Source organism: Puntigrus tetrazona, chromosome 11, assembly GCF_018831695.1.
Source record: "Puntigrus tetrazona isolate hp1 chromosome 11, ASM1883169v1, whole genome shotgun sequence".
Classification (NCBI taxonomy): domain Eukaryota; kingdom Metazoa; phylum Chordata; class Actinopteri; order Cypriniformes; family Cyprinidae; genus Puntigrus; species Puntigrus tetrazona.
The window spans coordinates 22,844,992-22,860,091 of record NC_056709.1 but is presented as its reverse complement, the minus strand read 5'-3'; the positions used below and the strand labels follow the sequence as shown (position 1 = coordinate 22,860,091).

Genomic DNA, 15,100 nt, shown 5'->3' with positions numbered 1-15,100 from the left:
ATATATATATATATATATATATATATATATATATATATATATATATATACGTTTCTCTAAAGATGCTTTGATGCATCATGGTTGATACATTTCAACATGATTTTTCTAAAAAAAAATATTTTCAAGTTTACCTTTTAAAAAACAGTAAGACAGGGTTTGTGCAACAGGGTTTAAATCAAAGTTTGGATTACGTTGATTATTTAGTGGCCTTTAAAATGTGTCTATTTTTCAAATATGATAAGACTACTTAGGATTAGACAGATGCACTTGTATTTAAGGTTCGACTGGTCCTCTCAGTGTTAGGGATTTCAGCGGTTATTGTGGGGACACTGATTCCCAAACACACAGCAGGCAAGAGCACACACCACTACAGGGACTATAGCACCCCCTATGTGTGCATCAGAGAGAGACAGTGGGAGGCGTCCAGCGCTCTTTAAAAACTCTAAACTATTTTGCATTTGGGTGGATGGTAGCGCGCAGACCTCAGCCGTGCATGGGCATCTCCGAGCGTAAAGCTCACAACGGTTTCAGCAACGAAACGTTAACAGTCCCCGCAGCACCAGGAGGATGGCGTACTTTGACAGCGGCTGCCACTGCAGCAGCGAGAGGCGACAAAACAGCATCTTGTACAGCATTTTAAAGAACGACAGTCAGTCTGCGCAACTTGGGAACCAGCCGAGGACCCCGAGGCTCGCCTTGTCCATGCGCGCGTGTGCGTGCGGCTCCAAGAGGAAGGTGTCTCTCCGTTCGCCTCAGACCACATGCAAAGCCGCCTCCGCGGTCCTGGTCAAGACCCTGAAGTTCGTGAAGAACGTGCCGTGTTTCCGGGAGCTGCCGGTGGACGACCAGCACACGCTGGTGCGGAGCAGCTGGGCGCCGCTGCTGGTGCTCGGCATGGCGCAGGACAGGATCGACTTCGAGACTTCGGAGACGCAAGAGCCCAGCATGCTGCAGCGGATATTAACCAGCGGACAGGACAAGCAGGACAGCCAGAGTTATAACGGCGGGGTGGCTTTGACTGACGTTCAGGGTATTAAAATGTTTCTGAGGAAATGCTGGGGACTGGACATAAGCACTAAGGAGTACGCGTACTTAAAAGGGGCGATTCTCTTCAATCCAGGTTAGACACACTCGCTGCACTGTCTTACTTGAATCGGGACGCTTTCCAGCTGGGGTTAAGAATAACCAGTTTTTTCTGTTGCTCACTCTGAGTTTAATTTATTAGCATTCATAACAACAACAATAAAACCAGAATAGTTTATAGTTTCTTTTAACCGCTTTAAATTGAAGTCACATTGTCACAGTTATTAATAATAATAATAACAAGAACCTAATTGCTTGTGAACTAAATATTCACATTATAATAATTAATACCATTAATCGTGATCAGCATGCATGCATACACACAAACCTAAATTACAGTTCAGTTGCTTTTAACTGGCTTACATTTAGATCAAGTTGCAATTAATAACATTTGTAAGCATTGTATAATACTGTACAATAAAATAGAATAAATATAATACACATAACTAGGGAAATATCAATATTCTAAAAAATGTGCTTTGTTTTGCTTAAGTTGCTTTCAATATGTCACATTGAATTATTCTCTAATACGCATTAAATAGTATATATGTAATGCATAAATGATAATGTACTCCTAGTAATAAATATTGCCATTACTACAATATGCTAATAATAATAAGAATAAGAATTTTAATGTTGGGATATGTAACAGATCAGTAATTCAAATATGAATATATGACAATATATGAATCGGTTTCATGACCTTCTTTGTTTTCAAAGATTCATAATTTTGAGAATCACAGGTAATTAAAAGGGTCCTCAAGTTCTTTCTGGCACAGGATATAACAAGCCTCTTTCCATCTCTTGCTCTCAGATGTTGCAGGGCTGCAGTGTCAACATTACATCCAGGCCCTGCAGAGCGAGGCGAACCAGGCACTTAATGAATATGTCAAAATGATTCACCGCGGGGACAGTGCAAGATTCGCCAAACTCTTCCTCGCCCTCTCCATGCTGAGATCCATCAACGCCAATGTGGTGGCCGGCCTCTTCTTCAAACCGGTCATTGGCGCTGTCAACATGGAGGAACTTCTTCTGGAGATGTTTTATGGAAAATAAACTCCAATGCAACTGCCCGGACAGAATTATCAAACTTGGAAAGAGTGGCAGTCAGCAGCGAATGGACAGATTTTGAAAATGACTGATTCCTTTTTACACATGCTATTTTTGTACGATATATAAGAGCTCTCTTTTTGCCTTCTGAGTTGAACTCATCGCTGAATCCAAAGTTGATGACAATGTTTTTTCCATTTGGGGAAAGAGCTTTATAACTTGATAACTTGTGCGTTTTTTTGTTTGTTTGTTTGTTTACTTGCTTTCCTGTGATGTTGTTCAGCCTTCTGATGAATGTTATTTGATTCTCGGTGACACTTTGTAATAACTTTCATTAAGAAATAATTGACGAGCTATAATTTATATGTGTATTGCATTAAATATATACACTGAAATATAAATATTTGATTTAAATATTATATTACATTTAACGACAACAATGGTAAAATATATATATAATGACACATATTTAAATATAAACAAACCTGTTTTGCATTTCATAATGTTAATTTGCAATAATTTGGGTTTGGTATTGTTAATGAAAGTTATTATAAAGTGTAAACTATATTTGAGTATTAGAAAGTATTGTGCATTTTTTGTTATGCAATGACATAATGAAACAGTTACACTCCTTCACATCTCCCACAACACAACTGACAGGCTTAGCCTACGTGTTTTTTTTGCATTACAGTCAAAAAACGTGTCAAAGTGATGACGGATCTAAGCACAAATACGGAACAGCTTTAAAAATAAAAACATGAATTAGGAAATAATTGATTGTGGCATTGTTATTACTTCGAAGTAGTTTAGCAAGCCACTGCACGCTTCGCCGATGCACCAGTAGGTGGCGACAAATTACCGCCTAAACGAGTGAGTCGTAACCATTTATTCAAACGATTCATTTAGAAACGAGAATTTACAACTGATTCATTCGGGCGCGAACCGACGGTACGTTGCTTTAACGGTTTATCTGACATTAACACAGTCGTCAAAAAGATTCAGAAACATTTTCTGGAGTGAATCATTAAAGTATTATATTTAAGCAGGTCCTGCAGTGTCCACTTTGAGAACGCTATTAAGTGATTCGAGAATCTGTTCAGTGAGTCGAATTGTGGATGTTCGCATGGATCGAACCGCCAGAAATAATTCGAACCAGGTAAGCGTCTTTAACCCCTTCAACCTTAGAAAACAGCAGATATGATGAGGACGAATAACTAGGCACCGTGTGTATTTATGAAGACCTTGTAGGGCGGGATGGGAGGAGATGATATATGACTGTTGAGACGAGGAGTCTTCTGGTTCATTCATCCCGCTTTCCAATATGCTGTCAGCAAATGTATTTTTAATGAGTCTGACTAACTTTGGCGGCCTGCTCTTGAAGGTCGCGATGACCCCATTTATTTCTCTGTAACTGTGCGGCTAAGCACGCTGTGTCACATATCACTTTATGTATGGAGTTGTGGCTCTGTAGCTTCATTCATGCCGCAAGGTTAGTCTGGTAAGCGCTGTGCTAATCGTTTTTGGGGCATAAAAGTACAGAAAAAATATGTTAAATCTATTAGGGTGCATTGAAAGATCCTTGTACATCAAAATAAACATGATCGGACAAAAATCTAGGTGTGACTCCTCATCATATTAAATAAAGTACAGACACTACTAATGGTTGTTTTGAAGAGAACTGTCTAGCAGGTCGTAGCTGAGCCAGGGACGAGAAGAGAGCTTGTCATGGACTGATGGGTAGCTTCATAACTTTATGTTTGAATGCTGTCAATGCAGGGTTAAAGAAGATCTTGGATTTAAACCAAAATATCGTAATTTGCATCCCGAAGCTAAATGAGGGTCGATGAGTTCGGAGGATATGAGCAGTAATTAATGACAGAATTTTTTGGGGGATGACCTAAGCCTTTATTACTTTTATTCAGCAAATACACGTAAAAACTGATAAAAAAAGTGAGACTTTTAAATTGATAATATTTTTCTCTCAGTGCATGCTGTTCTTTTGAACTTTCCGTTCATCAAATAGTCCTATAAAAAAAAAAAAAACATCGCAATTTGCAAAAACATAAAACAAACAAAAAACTAGCAGTCACATGTTTGACGTCAAATACCACCGGCTCTCATTTACCGCCATCAACACTGATGTCAAACACGGCTGCTCACTTACAATACTTCTTAAATATATGCCGTGATCATTGTCTTTTTTTAATAAATCTGTTTATACAGTATTCTCTGGGACAGGTCTGAAGTGATGTTAACTGATTTCATGATATGCTATGCTAAGTTCTCTTTCTATTCTTACACACAAGAAAGGTGATGACAGTCATTATCAGCAGATCCAGCATTTCACAGAAACTTAATGGCTGCAGTGCACTGAAAAAACCCAACCTCTAACACTGCAACACTAATGGTCTCCAGCGTTCCTCTAAATGTATTAAATACATTTTAATGAACATCCAGCTGGTATGAGGGATAAGCAAATAACTGAACTATTTAAAGTGTTTTTATCATTTTCTTTTTCCCATATATATATATATATATATATATATATATATATATATATATATATATATATATATATATATATATATATACACACATTTTTTATGTAGTGTTAAAAGTGTTTACGTATCAGCTTTAGAAATTTTAGTACTTCATCCAATGAATCTATTCTAATTTTCTAAGTTTACATTTTATAGACTCAGTAAAGAACAAGACAAAAAAACAAACAAATAAAAAAAAAAATATCAATCCACTGGTCTGTGAAACATTTATGGCCCATACAATCCAAAAGGTTTATAGTCAAGGTCTATTTGACACACTCATGTTATCAATATTCCATTCATGTCCTTCTTGTTTTTCAGTTACTGTAAAGCCCCATGTTCATGTGTTGACATCTAGCACATGCTTGAAAGCACATGCCACATTTGTGGTCAGCGTTCACCATCATCCTGACGTGCAGCTCTATAGTGGCAGCTCTTTGCCGCAAGAGACCTTTGAAACATTTATCTGCTTTCCTTGCCAGCACAAGTCACTGCTGTTTAGTAGCGTTTCACCAGGCGGCAGGATATGTGTGCCAGGGTCCCGATCACATCCTGCTGAACGCCTCCTCTCATTGCAGCTGAAGGGAGAAATGATTTGTCTCACAACGTTTTAACACGTGCCGCGTTAAAGTAACGTTAAATGCATCGTCACCTGTTTTGTTGAGCAGTCAATGCCCTGTCCTCGCATCTTTTCACTGCAGCGTCCACACAGTCATTCTCAGGCTTTTGAAACCTGTATGTCAACGGATACACCATTTAACGACTAAAATAATCAACTACCCATATCAACGGAACAGTTCGCCCCAAAAATTCATTTTTGCAGAAATGCAAAAGGCAGAAATGTCACACAGTAAGTAATCCGCATAGCTCCCGTCCTTCAGTTAATGTCTTGTTAAAAGAAAAGCTGAGAATTGGCAAGAAACAAAAACTTTAAGCTGCTGCTTTTGCAGTCCGTAATCTATAAAAATGCTTTCTTCAGTCTCCTGGTGTCCTCTCACAACAAAATATATTTATATTATTATATATTTATTCATATTTATTTAGGACTGTTACCAAAAAGCTTGTAAACTGTGCTTGATCTGTGCGTATTTCTCTCCTGATGTAGACAAGAAAAGTTTATGGATGGAGGACTTTTGGAGTATTTCGGTCGGAAGCAATGAAGACATCTTAACGATAGATATGTTTCTTACAAACACGCAGCTTTCCATTTGCCAAGACATCAACTAACAGACTGGAGTCTTGTGGATTACTTTAATGTTTTAATCTCATTCTGACGGCACCCATTCACTGCAGTGGTTTGACTGGTAAGTTATGCATTGCTTCAGATCTTCAAAACTCATCTACATCTTGCATATCCTGAGGGTGAGTACATTTTTGGGTGAACTATTCCTAAACCAACGGAATGCTGAAATAAAATATTCAAATATAATATATGAATATTTCAATGGTAAAATAGAAAAACGACCTGGGTTCCAGACGCTCTTTTACTTTTGCTATGGATAAAATGTAGGGTCCAATTTGTCGCGCGATGGTTGTCAAGTAGGAATTTTCTTGCTTCAGCTGCAGAAGGTCATGGAGCTGCGCTGTAATTAGCAAATAAATTAGCTGACTAATTAGTTGAAGAAAACAGCTTAACATGCATGGTAAAATGAACCCCGAGGCAACGCAGACAGCTTGTTTTTCCTCACCTTCGTAGATCTCTTGCTCTTTGGTTACTCTTTGAAAGGTCACGTCCCATATCTAGAAACACATCCAGAATGTGCTAAGCTGCCGCTGTGTTTTGAAAGAATAATGTTTTTGTGGGAATTAAGCCTCACCTCCTCAAATATGGTTCTCTGTTTCTGCACAGCTGAGTACTGAGACGCGATCTGTTCGTCAGTGAGTAGAGACCTTTCCAGGATCTCGTCCATAGTGTCCGTGTTGATGAGAGAGTGATGTTTCGTTAGGTCTCTGTGCATCTCTTGAACCTCGTCCTTCAGCCTCTGGACCTCTGTCTGAAGATCCTTGCTCATAAAAAATGCACGGAATTAATAAAATAATACACGTATACGCAACGTTATTTTACAGCACCCCCCAAAAAACAAACAAACATTGTTTAGGACACACATACGTGGAATGAAAACACGTTTTATTCTTTATATAACTGAAATGCAGCAGCATTAAAAAAAAAAAGGTTAAATAATAGAGTTGATGCGGTGTAACAGAGATGCTTTTGTGTGTGTGTTAATGTAACAGATAACAGTGTAAAGGAGATCAAGTTTACAGTATGACAGAATCATTAAAGTCATTATGAATCATTAAAAATTTGAGGCTTTTTTTAAAAGACCAATAACTGTATAACTTTGTCAATGTTTAGCAGTACGCTAACGTATCCAGACCGTACAAAACAATAGTCACAGCTCACAATTTTGACTTTATGTAGTCTTTACACTATATATCTGAACGAGGACTAATTCTTACCCTGTAGCTCTTCTCGAAGTTGCGGCAGTGCTCAGTGAAGGGTGACTCTCTGCCCTCGGCCAGCAGCACCTTGGTGCAAATGTTTCGGTGAAAGGTGGGCCTGCGGCCAAAAGGCATTTCACTGAGATAAGGGGACACAGCCTATGGTAGGATTAGAGAGAGACGCTTTATTCAAAATAACTCTCTAAAAGAAGTCGAAATTATAATACGTATCCTGTTAACGTTCTTATTTTTCATCTGTTGGATTATTGGCTTTATGCATTGCTCTCATGAGGATTTGGACAGCTAGATGTTTTAAAGAAAAACAGGTACTAATGTGCATATCCTCAAGCGTGCTTATATCAATAATCAAAGTAAACTTAAAAACACTCAATTAGAAATCATTTGGATAAACAGGTATTAAACAGTTAAAAGCACATCAAACAAAACAAAAGCAATATCTTTACTTAATTGTTTAAATCGAAAGTTATATTTATAATGAATAAATGTCCATGTAGTGTTGCTTTAATATTACTATTACTACTACTATTACTAATATTAATATATTAAATATATTTGACACATATCAAAATATTAACAATTTGAATATAATGAATATATTTCATATGAATATTCTATTTTTTTATTTGAATTGTACATTAAATTTAGTAATTATGTTAATTATATTAGTTTTTGTGTTCATCATTAAATAATTTATAATTAAATTATTACATATAAATTTGAAATGTTTAGTGATTTTAGAACCTCTTAAATACTTTAATTTCAGTTACCTAATGCAACCTTTCTACTCTTTAACTATTAAGCTTATATTTTTTTAACCTAATATTTATATTTTCTTTTGCTTCTGCTTTATTTCAAACAAGAAAAAAATGTATAGCTCTATACCAACACTTATTAAAAAATAATGCTGTACATCTAAAGCATAGCAATAACAGGTTAAACGGGTTATGTAAAAACAACCATCAAAACATTGACATTCAGACTGAGATTCTGTTGCTCATCACATTTTCAGAGCTTCACGACCACATTTAAAGGTGCACAGAAACGCAGATCTCCCGCCTCTGCATTCGCAAAACTTAGCTGGAAAATCCTGAGGTTCAGGAACAGGAACGAAAAAGCCTAAGCTCACAGCGAAGCAAACATTAAGAAAACAGAGAGTTACCTTAGTTTCTAAGCTCGTTTGATCTCTCATTCCTTGAGTCCCGCGAGTGAGTCTGGACACTGTATGTTCTCTTAGCCTTAGTGACAAGTGTCCCACCCCCCAAACTTTACCAATTTAAGATGCTGGCACCGGCGTGACATCAGCAGCATAGGAACAAAGCACTCCCATGGCCCAGAGCCTTTGTGTTTAACCTAGCAGATTCCGAAACACTTCTCTGAAATTCTGTTAAAAATAGTGATAGAAGCATGACCTCCATACTGTCCTGTCTGGTGGCGCAGGGACAGAAGGGGGAGGACGTTTGTTTGCTGGAGGGCTTCACAAACCTGAGAACGGTACGGGTGATTGATGTGGAAAGTTGTGACAGGGACTTGCGTCATTGGACTCTCTGTGGAGAGATGGAGGCTGCCGTGGATGATCGTTCTGATCTCTTATCAACTTAAGGATTCAGTGTAGATGCACCGAGGCTGTAACGCAGAGAACATAGTGCGGCAATGAAAATTCAATATGGAAACTTTTAATCATGACAGTGGACTAAGAGGATTAGGACTGATATTTTGCAGTGGCTCCACCAAATATTTGGACGCTTAGGCCAGACCTGAAAATGTATGACAGAGCATTACATAAATAGATGCGCTAACATGTTTATTTCTTAAAATATTTACCGCAATTAGCACAGCATCTATTTTTTTTCTGCCATCCTTTGTCTAGGCTGTATAAACTCGCTGTCAAGACGCAATAGGGAACTAAAATCATTTTATTGCATCTATTTGATATTTTTAGGTCTGGCTCAAGCGTCCAAATATTTGTTGGAGCCATTGCAAAATATCAGTCCTAATCCTCTTACAACCTTGATTGGCCTCATACGTGGTGGATGTGTTGTGTGGTTAGCTATGCTGGCTAAGAAAGAGAATTAAAAACAAACGTAAAAGTCCTAACTGACTGTAAAGAGTTTAGAGACAATCAGATGTGTGTTTTAAAGAAACAGCGCTGCTTTTAAAATGAAAGCTGGAAAGTAAAGAAAAAGAGAAATCGCTTACTGAACATTTGGATGATTAACGTTTACTTCCATAAAGATTCATTTATGTTCAGTGTTTATTTCATGGCGTATACAACGTATAGTTTATGTTAAGATTGCATTACATTCAAAGTCTATTGAATAAAATAAAAATAAAAATTGGCTACAATTATTGGCTAAAATTAAGGAGGGAAGCATTTAACAGAGAATTACTTATTATAGGCTTTCTTAATAAACCTTAGGCTACTTTAAAACGATACTTTAAAACACACCATATTCATGTGTGAAATTCATTCAAATGTGAAATTATGAAAATATGAAATATTAATATGCAAGTAATCACGATTATCGACAGAAAAGTGTATGGTAAATTAGTCATAATTAAGCATTTGTAATTTTTTTTTTTTTATCAAAACAGCAATAAATGTGTGGTTAATGTGTAGTTAGTTTAAGTTTTTTCAGTTTGTATTCATTTGTTAAATAACAGTGTGCTCTATGATATTCCAAACAAACTCAGAACTGGTAAAGCTAGAAGTGCACAGCTAGCGTTCATCAGTCCTGCAGATAGGCAGGAATCTATGCAGACATTAAGCAGATATTCCTTTGCTCCGGTTTCTAGGAAAAGTGCTTGTAAAAACTCCATACAGTTCACTCCATGGCAACAAGAGTTTGACACAACCCAGAATTCAATGAGATGCGAGATGGATTCAGAGAATAGGAATTTAGGAAAGCTCTGTTCGTATAGGTTTGCACTGATACCAGCGCACTAATCTTTCTCACTGCAAACTGATCTGGAAGCGGCACTCATATGCCGCCGTATCATGAATAAGGCTCTGAAGTGCTCCAGTCGGTGACATAGCCCTCTGAGCCCTTCTCCCGGAATGAGAGCTTTCCAGGAAGTCTGGCTCCTGTGTCCCTGTGCCTCATGTTAGCACCTCACAGACACAGGACTGACTCTGGCTATAACGGGACAGTTGCCACCTGGTGCTTGTCAGGGAAAGTTACATAAATGTTTCTCCGTTTAGGAGCTTAATAACCGGCTGAGTAAGCACCGGAGTAATGCCAGTGTCTCCTTCCCGCTGTGTGCTTTCAGCTCTGAGTCATGACAGATCTGAGTTATATATATATATATATATATATATATATATATATATATATATATATATATATATATATATATATATATATATATATATATATATATATATATATATATATAACAATACTAGATTTTCTTTCATGAATATCTTTTCATGAAGTCCACTGAATATTAAAAATAAATATGCAAATAGCATTTATGCTGATTAGGGTGTTTTTGTCCTGTCCCTCTTGGGTTTTCTTTTACAGCAGGACCTTTTATTAACAAAAATGTGCATATTGTTTGAAATACAGTCTCATTGCTAAGCATTTTTTTTTATATATATGTATACATTTTTTCTATAAAATATAAGTCATTTTATTGGCATCCCCTGGTTTTATGTCAGCCCTGTTACCCTTAGCAAAAAACTCTTGTAAACTGACTTTAACTTAAAGTCAGACTTTAACGTAACTTAATTATTTTAAAACGAAAGAATCCCGGTGAATAGGACTAAAATGCTATATGTGAAAACCTTACTAAACATTAAACTATTGTAGTGACTTTTGTGTTTGTAAAAGGGTTGACCAAAACCAAAACAGGTAGAAAAATAGTAATTAAATAAAAAAATACATATTCTTATAATAAATCATTTCAATAATTTCAGAAATTATTTCCGTCTTCTTTTCATGGAAATTTTAAAAAAAATTGGATTAAACTTATTTTTGTATTAAAATATTTCCAAGTGGAAAAGCCATCAAATCCATGAAATGACTGATCGTTGTTTTTATTTATTTTTATAAAATATTTTTGAAAGTAGTCTCTTAAGCTTATAAAAGCTTATAAAAGAGTTGTCAGTTTGTATGGATTTGTACAAAGGACCTACACCTAACCCTCCTAAACCTACCCTTCACTGGGCTTAAGACAAATCGTAAAAATGAGGTCGTAAAAATGTGTATGAATTATAAACCTCATAAAATATGCACAAATTGCTTGTGGGACTGTGTAGGGTGCGACGGTTCTTGGTAAAAGACCATACCGTTCAATTAATCTCAGTTCTACTTTATTGCACAGCACATTTCTCGCGTTTTGATCTTTTGACATATAAAGGTATATGTACCATTAAAGCCTCTAGCAAGTTTCATAGCTAAAAACCATACATATGTACTGCATTCTACATATGACTGCTTCAAGCATAGAGATGATTCTGGCATCCTTTAATAGTCAACTTGATGTCATTCACCATACAGGACTGTGCATCTTCAAATTATTTATTGATTATTATTGTAAATAACGTCAGACAGCTTATATGACGGCCATTAAAAAAAGTTGCCAATGAGGCATCTATGTATACATCTATGACTAAAAATGGCTCCTTATAAGAAGTTTCTGCAAGAAGTAAGTAGACAGTATTTTTTAATGACGCCCCAGATTGTGTCAGAGCGTTTGGTTTCATAAACAAAGGCAAATCAACATTGTTTGGGATCTTACTGCAGCTGTAAGTAAAATTTCATAATGGAAATGACTTGCATAGTAAAGGAGTGTTGATACTGATTCTATGCAGTGACATTAGCCAATCATAACAGTGGCAGAATACTGACAAGCCTTTAAGGACCCGCCCATGAAATGCAGATTGCTTCAGAAAGAGGGGCAGAATGGGGGTGGAATTTTTGCAGAACCATATTATTTGTTTTTTGGTGCAGAACCATACAAAACTTGTACTGTTACACCCTTAGTAGGAACAGTGATACTGTGAAATATATTACAGTGATTCAAAATAACCGCTTTCTCATTTTTAATACTATTTCTTCAGCGTCACAAGATCCATCAGAAATGATGCAGGTATATGCATGCTGATTTGGTGATTTCTTCTACTTCTTCTCATCAATGTCCAAAAGAGTTTATATTTTTGTGGAATCACTGATAGATTTTTCTTTTCGCGAAAGTTCTAAAGAACAGAATGCAGTTTAAACAGAATTTTTTTTGTAACATTATAAACGTCTTTACTTTTAAAAAAAATTATTGACCCCAAACTTTTGAATCAAATTCTGTAAGTTATTAAATTGTTTTATATTAAATAAAAATAAAATAGCAAATAAAAAAAACAGCAAACTAAAAAAAAAATGGTTTATTGTTATCAATATGTTAACTGCTATGTGCAGTTTAGATTTTTACAATAGAATTCTAGTTATAAATATCGCAGCATTTAAAACGACAACACCGTCGTACATTAATGTATTTTTCAAAAGCATTTCAGCAAAGTAAGCAACACAGTCAGTACAAGGCCAAACAAACAGAGGTATAATAACGGTGCTGCTATATAACATTTCTTGCATAATACCATGAATGATGTAACAGATAAACTGCTCACCTGTTACTCGAGGTAATTCCTGGACTTACAAAGCCAGGCCTCCGCTGGCCCAACAACAGAAGCTACAAGCTCAGCACGGCAGTCTGTGTTTATACGCAGGTTCGATGCATCTTTAGCGTCAGAGATCTGCACAACAGTCAGTACGTTTTCTTATGAGCTCACCTTACTGAGGAAGCTTTATGTTATCGTGTTTTTATTGTGTCCGCTGTATTTTTCAGCTATTTACCTAGTCAAAATAACCTAACTGTACTTTGATTGAGATTCATCTAAAAATACAATTAAAAACCATGCTGTGTATTGTAAATAATGTCTTATACATTATAGCATTACCGCTTGAAGGAAAGGGATGCCAGGCTTTCACAACAAAACCTACGCAATTTCTACTCAAACTTAGACCAAACTACGTCTTAAGGGTGTAAAAGTTGCACACGGGGGTTTAAAATACACATTATTGGGGTCGCTTCAACCCCGGGCAACAGAGCAACAAATAAATTTTTTTTTTAATTGCGTACATGGCAACACAGCGATGGATAGTAATGTCTGCAATGGACACAAGTGCAGTTGTCTATTCGGCACGGTCTCCCTGCTGCACTAAGAGTAGTAAGGCTAAATTGACACCCCTGTTAAAAATCTAACTCTCGACTGGGAGGGTATTTAACAATTTAAAAAAATAAAGGATAGACTTACTTACATACACCATATCTAAGACCTTATTGGCTGAGCTGAGAGAAACAGAACAGGTGACCAGGTGCGCCTGAGAACAAAGATAACATATAAAGTATTGCAACAACATTAGGGTGAGCAAATAATGACAGAATTTATATTTTTTGGGAGAAGCAAAGCCGTTTAATGCCTTCTCCTTCTCTTCATGTTGACTGTCAGAAATGTAATAAATGGAGAAGAAAAAAAAAAATCATATTAGTTTCCTACGGGCCAATGTATACACAACACAAACTTCTTCACACACTGCATATTTCCCAAAATCGTTCTTTTTTTAGCATTTCGTCCTTTGCTTGCTCTTGCACGACCCCGATATAAAAAACACACAAACATGTACTCGCTGGAGTCCTAGATTGCAGCCTGACATAAATAGCTTAATTCCTGGAAGACATCGAGCCAGCTTCCAGGCAACGATGGGAAGGGGACAGAGAAAAAAAAACACACCAAAAACAAATAACAGGACTCGTGAAACGCAACCCAAGCGACTGCCGTTCCAACGCAGACCATCGCACCGCAACTCTGCGCTCTGCCAAAAGCGTGTGGGTGAACTGTCACAGACAGACATACTGAATTTGTTCGGACAATATTTACCTTTCAGCTGCTTTTAAAGGGGCCTTTTCCTCTCTGCGAGGTTTTCCTTGGATGAAAATAATAGATTTTACTTTTGGACTATTTTAATCCTCAGCATGCAATAATCAGTGATGCTCTCGGTCCGTTTAATGCAGACTGCATTAGTAGTTAACGGTCTACGTTAAAGAATTCTTCATCCCGCAGCGGCCCATTCTTCTGGTGCGTGGTCTCAGTGTGCCCCCTTCTGGAGTGTCCCTCACCTGCATGCCGTTGAACGGAGTACAGATAGCACTTTCCTCCTCCTCCTCCTCTGCGCTCGTCCGCGCTTCACCTAGCATGGCCTTCAGCAACACAATGGCCTCTTGTGCTGACGCTTGCAGCTCCTTCACTGCCTGCGGGGCAAAAGAGGTCAGTACAAGATGTATTCACTTGTCAGCCCTTCCACAGTGGGGTTGTACTCTTTGACTCAGACGTCGGCAGCTTTTAGAACTTCTCCAGTTCACCTTAATAAGTGTTCCACCACCCGTGTTTAAAATGTTTTTTTTCTTCAATAGATACACCATTTTGCCATGCTTTCGAAAATGCTCCTTAAGCTCGTCAAGGTTACATGTACATTAAAAAATGAAAGTTTGAAATAACTCAAATTGTATTATTTTTTAAAATGTAGTTTATTTTTGTGATAGCAAGGTTGAATTACTTGATCTTTCAGATATCATTCTAATATGCTGATCTTGCTGCTCAAGAAACATTTATTATATTATTATCAGCATCTAAAATAAGTTGTACTGCTTAATATTTTAGTGAAAACCACAATTAAATTTCTTTTAATGAATATAAAAGACTTTACGGCCACTACGGTCATCAATTTTATTATCCTTGCTGAATAAAAGGTATCCTTTCTTTTTTTATTACGATTTTTTTTCAATGTACAGAATGGAATATAGGCATACATTCTGTAATGTAGGAGTATGAGATGAAATGGCATATACACTGTTTATGAAACCATTCCCACTTCTTTATTGTTGCTTACCTACTAGAACAGCTTGATGCAGTC

The 15,100-nt window shown here is 36.8% G+C and overlaps 2 protein-coding genes across 4 annotated transcripts; one reads left to right on the top strand and one right to left on the bottom strand.

Moving 5' to 3' along the window:
• The first annotated feature begins 450 nt into the window (after positions 1-450).
• On the top strand, positions 451-2,903 carry nr0b1 (nuclear receptor subfamily 0, group B, member 1). Its single transcript, XM_043252613.1, has 2 exons — positions 451-1,120; positions 1,898-2,903. Exons 1-2 carry the CDS (start codon positions 568-570, stop codon positions 2,137-2,139), a joined length of 795 nt encoding a protein of 264 aa, XP_043108548.1. The 5' UTR covers positions 451-567; the 3' UTR covers positions 2,140-2,903.
• A 1,986-nt stretch (positions 2,904-4,889) lies between these two features.
• Positions 4,890-14,198, bottom strand: rnf207a (ring finger protein 207a). 3 transcript variants are annotated; one of them, XM_043252614.1, is made up of 10 exons: positions 14,068-14,198; positions 13,448-13,510; positions 12,757-12,882; positions 8,619-8,759; positions 7,134-7,274; positions 6,491-6,676; positions 6,362-6,413; positions 6,139-6,256; positions 5,326-5,406; positions 4,890-5,251 (listed from the first exon to the last, which is right to left on the bottom strand). In XM_043252614.1, the coding sequence occupies exons 4-10, from the start codon at positions 8,670-8,672 to the stop codon at positions 5,095-5,097; spliced, it is 789 nt and encodes a 262-aa protein (XP_043108549.1). In that variant the 5' UTR covers positions 8,673-8,759; positions 12,757-12,882; positions 13,448-13,510; positions 14,068-14,198; the 3' UTR covers positions 4,890-5,094. The 3 variants fall into 3 exon arrangements, with proteins under 3 accessions (XP_043108549.1, XP_043108550.1, XP_043108551.1); XM_043252615.1 differs by lacking the exon at positions 12,757-12,882; XM_043252616.1 differs by lacking the exons at positions 8,619-8,759; positions 12,757-12,882; positions 13,448-13,510; positions 14,068-14,198 and adding an exon at positions 8,296-8,584.
• Positions 14,199-15,100: the final 902 nt, after the last annotated feature.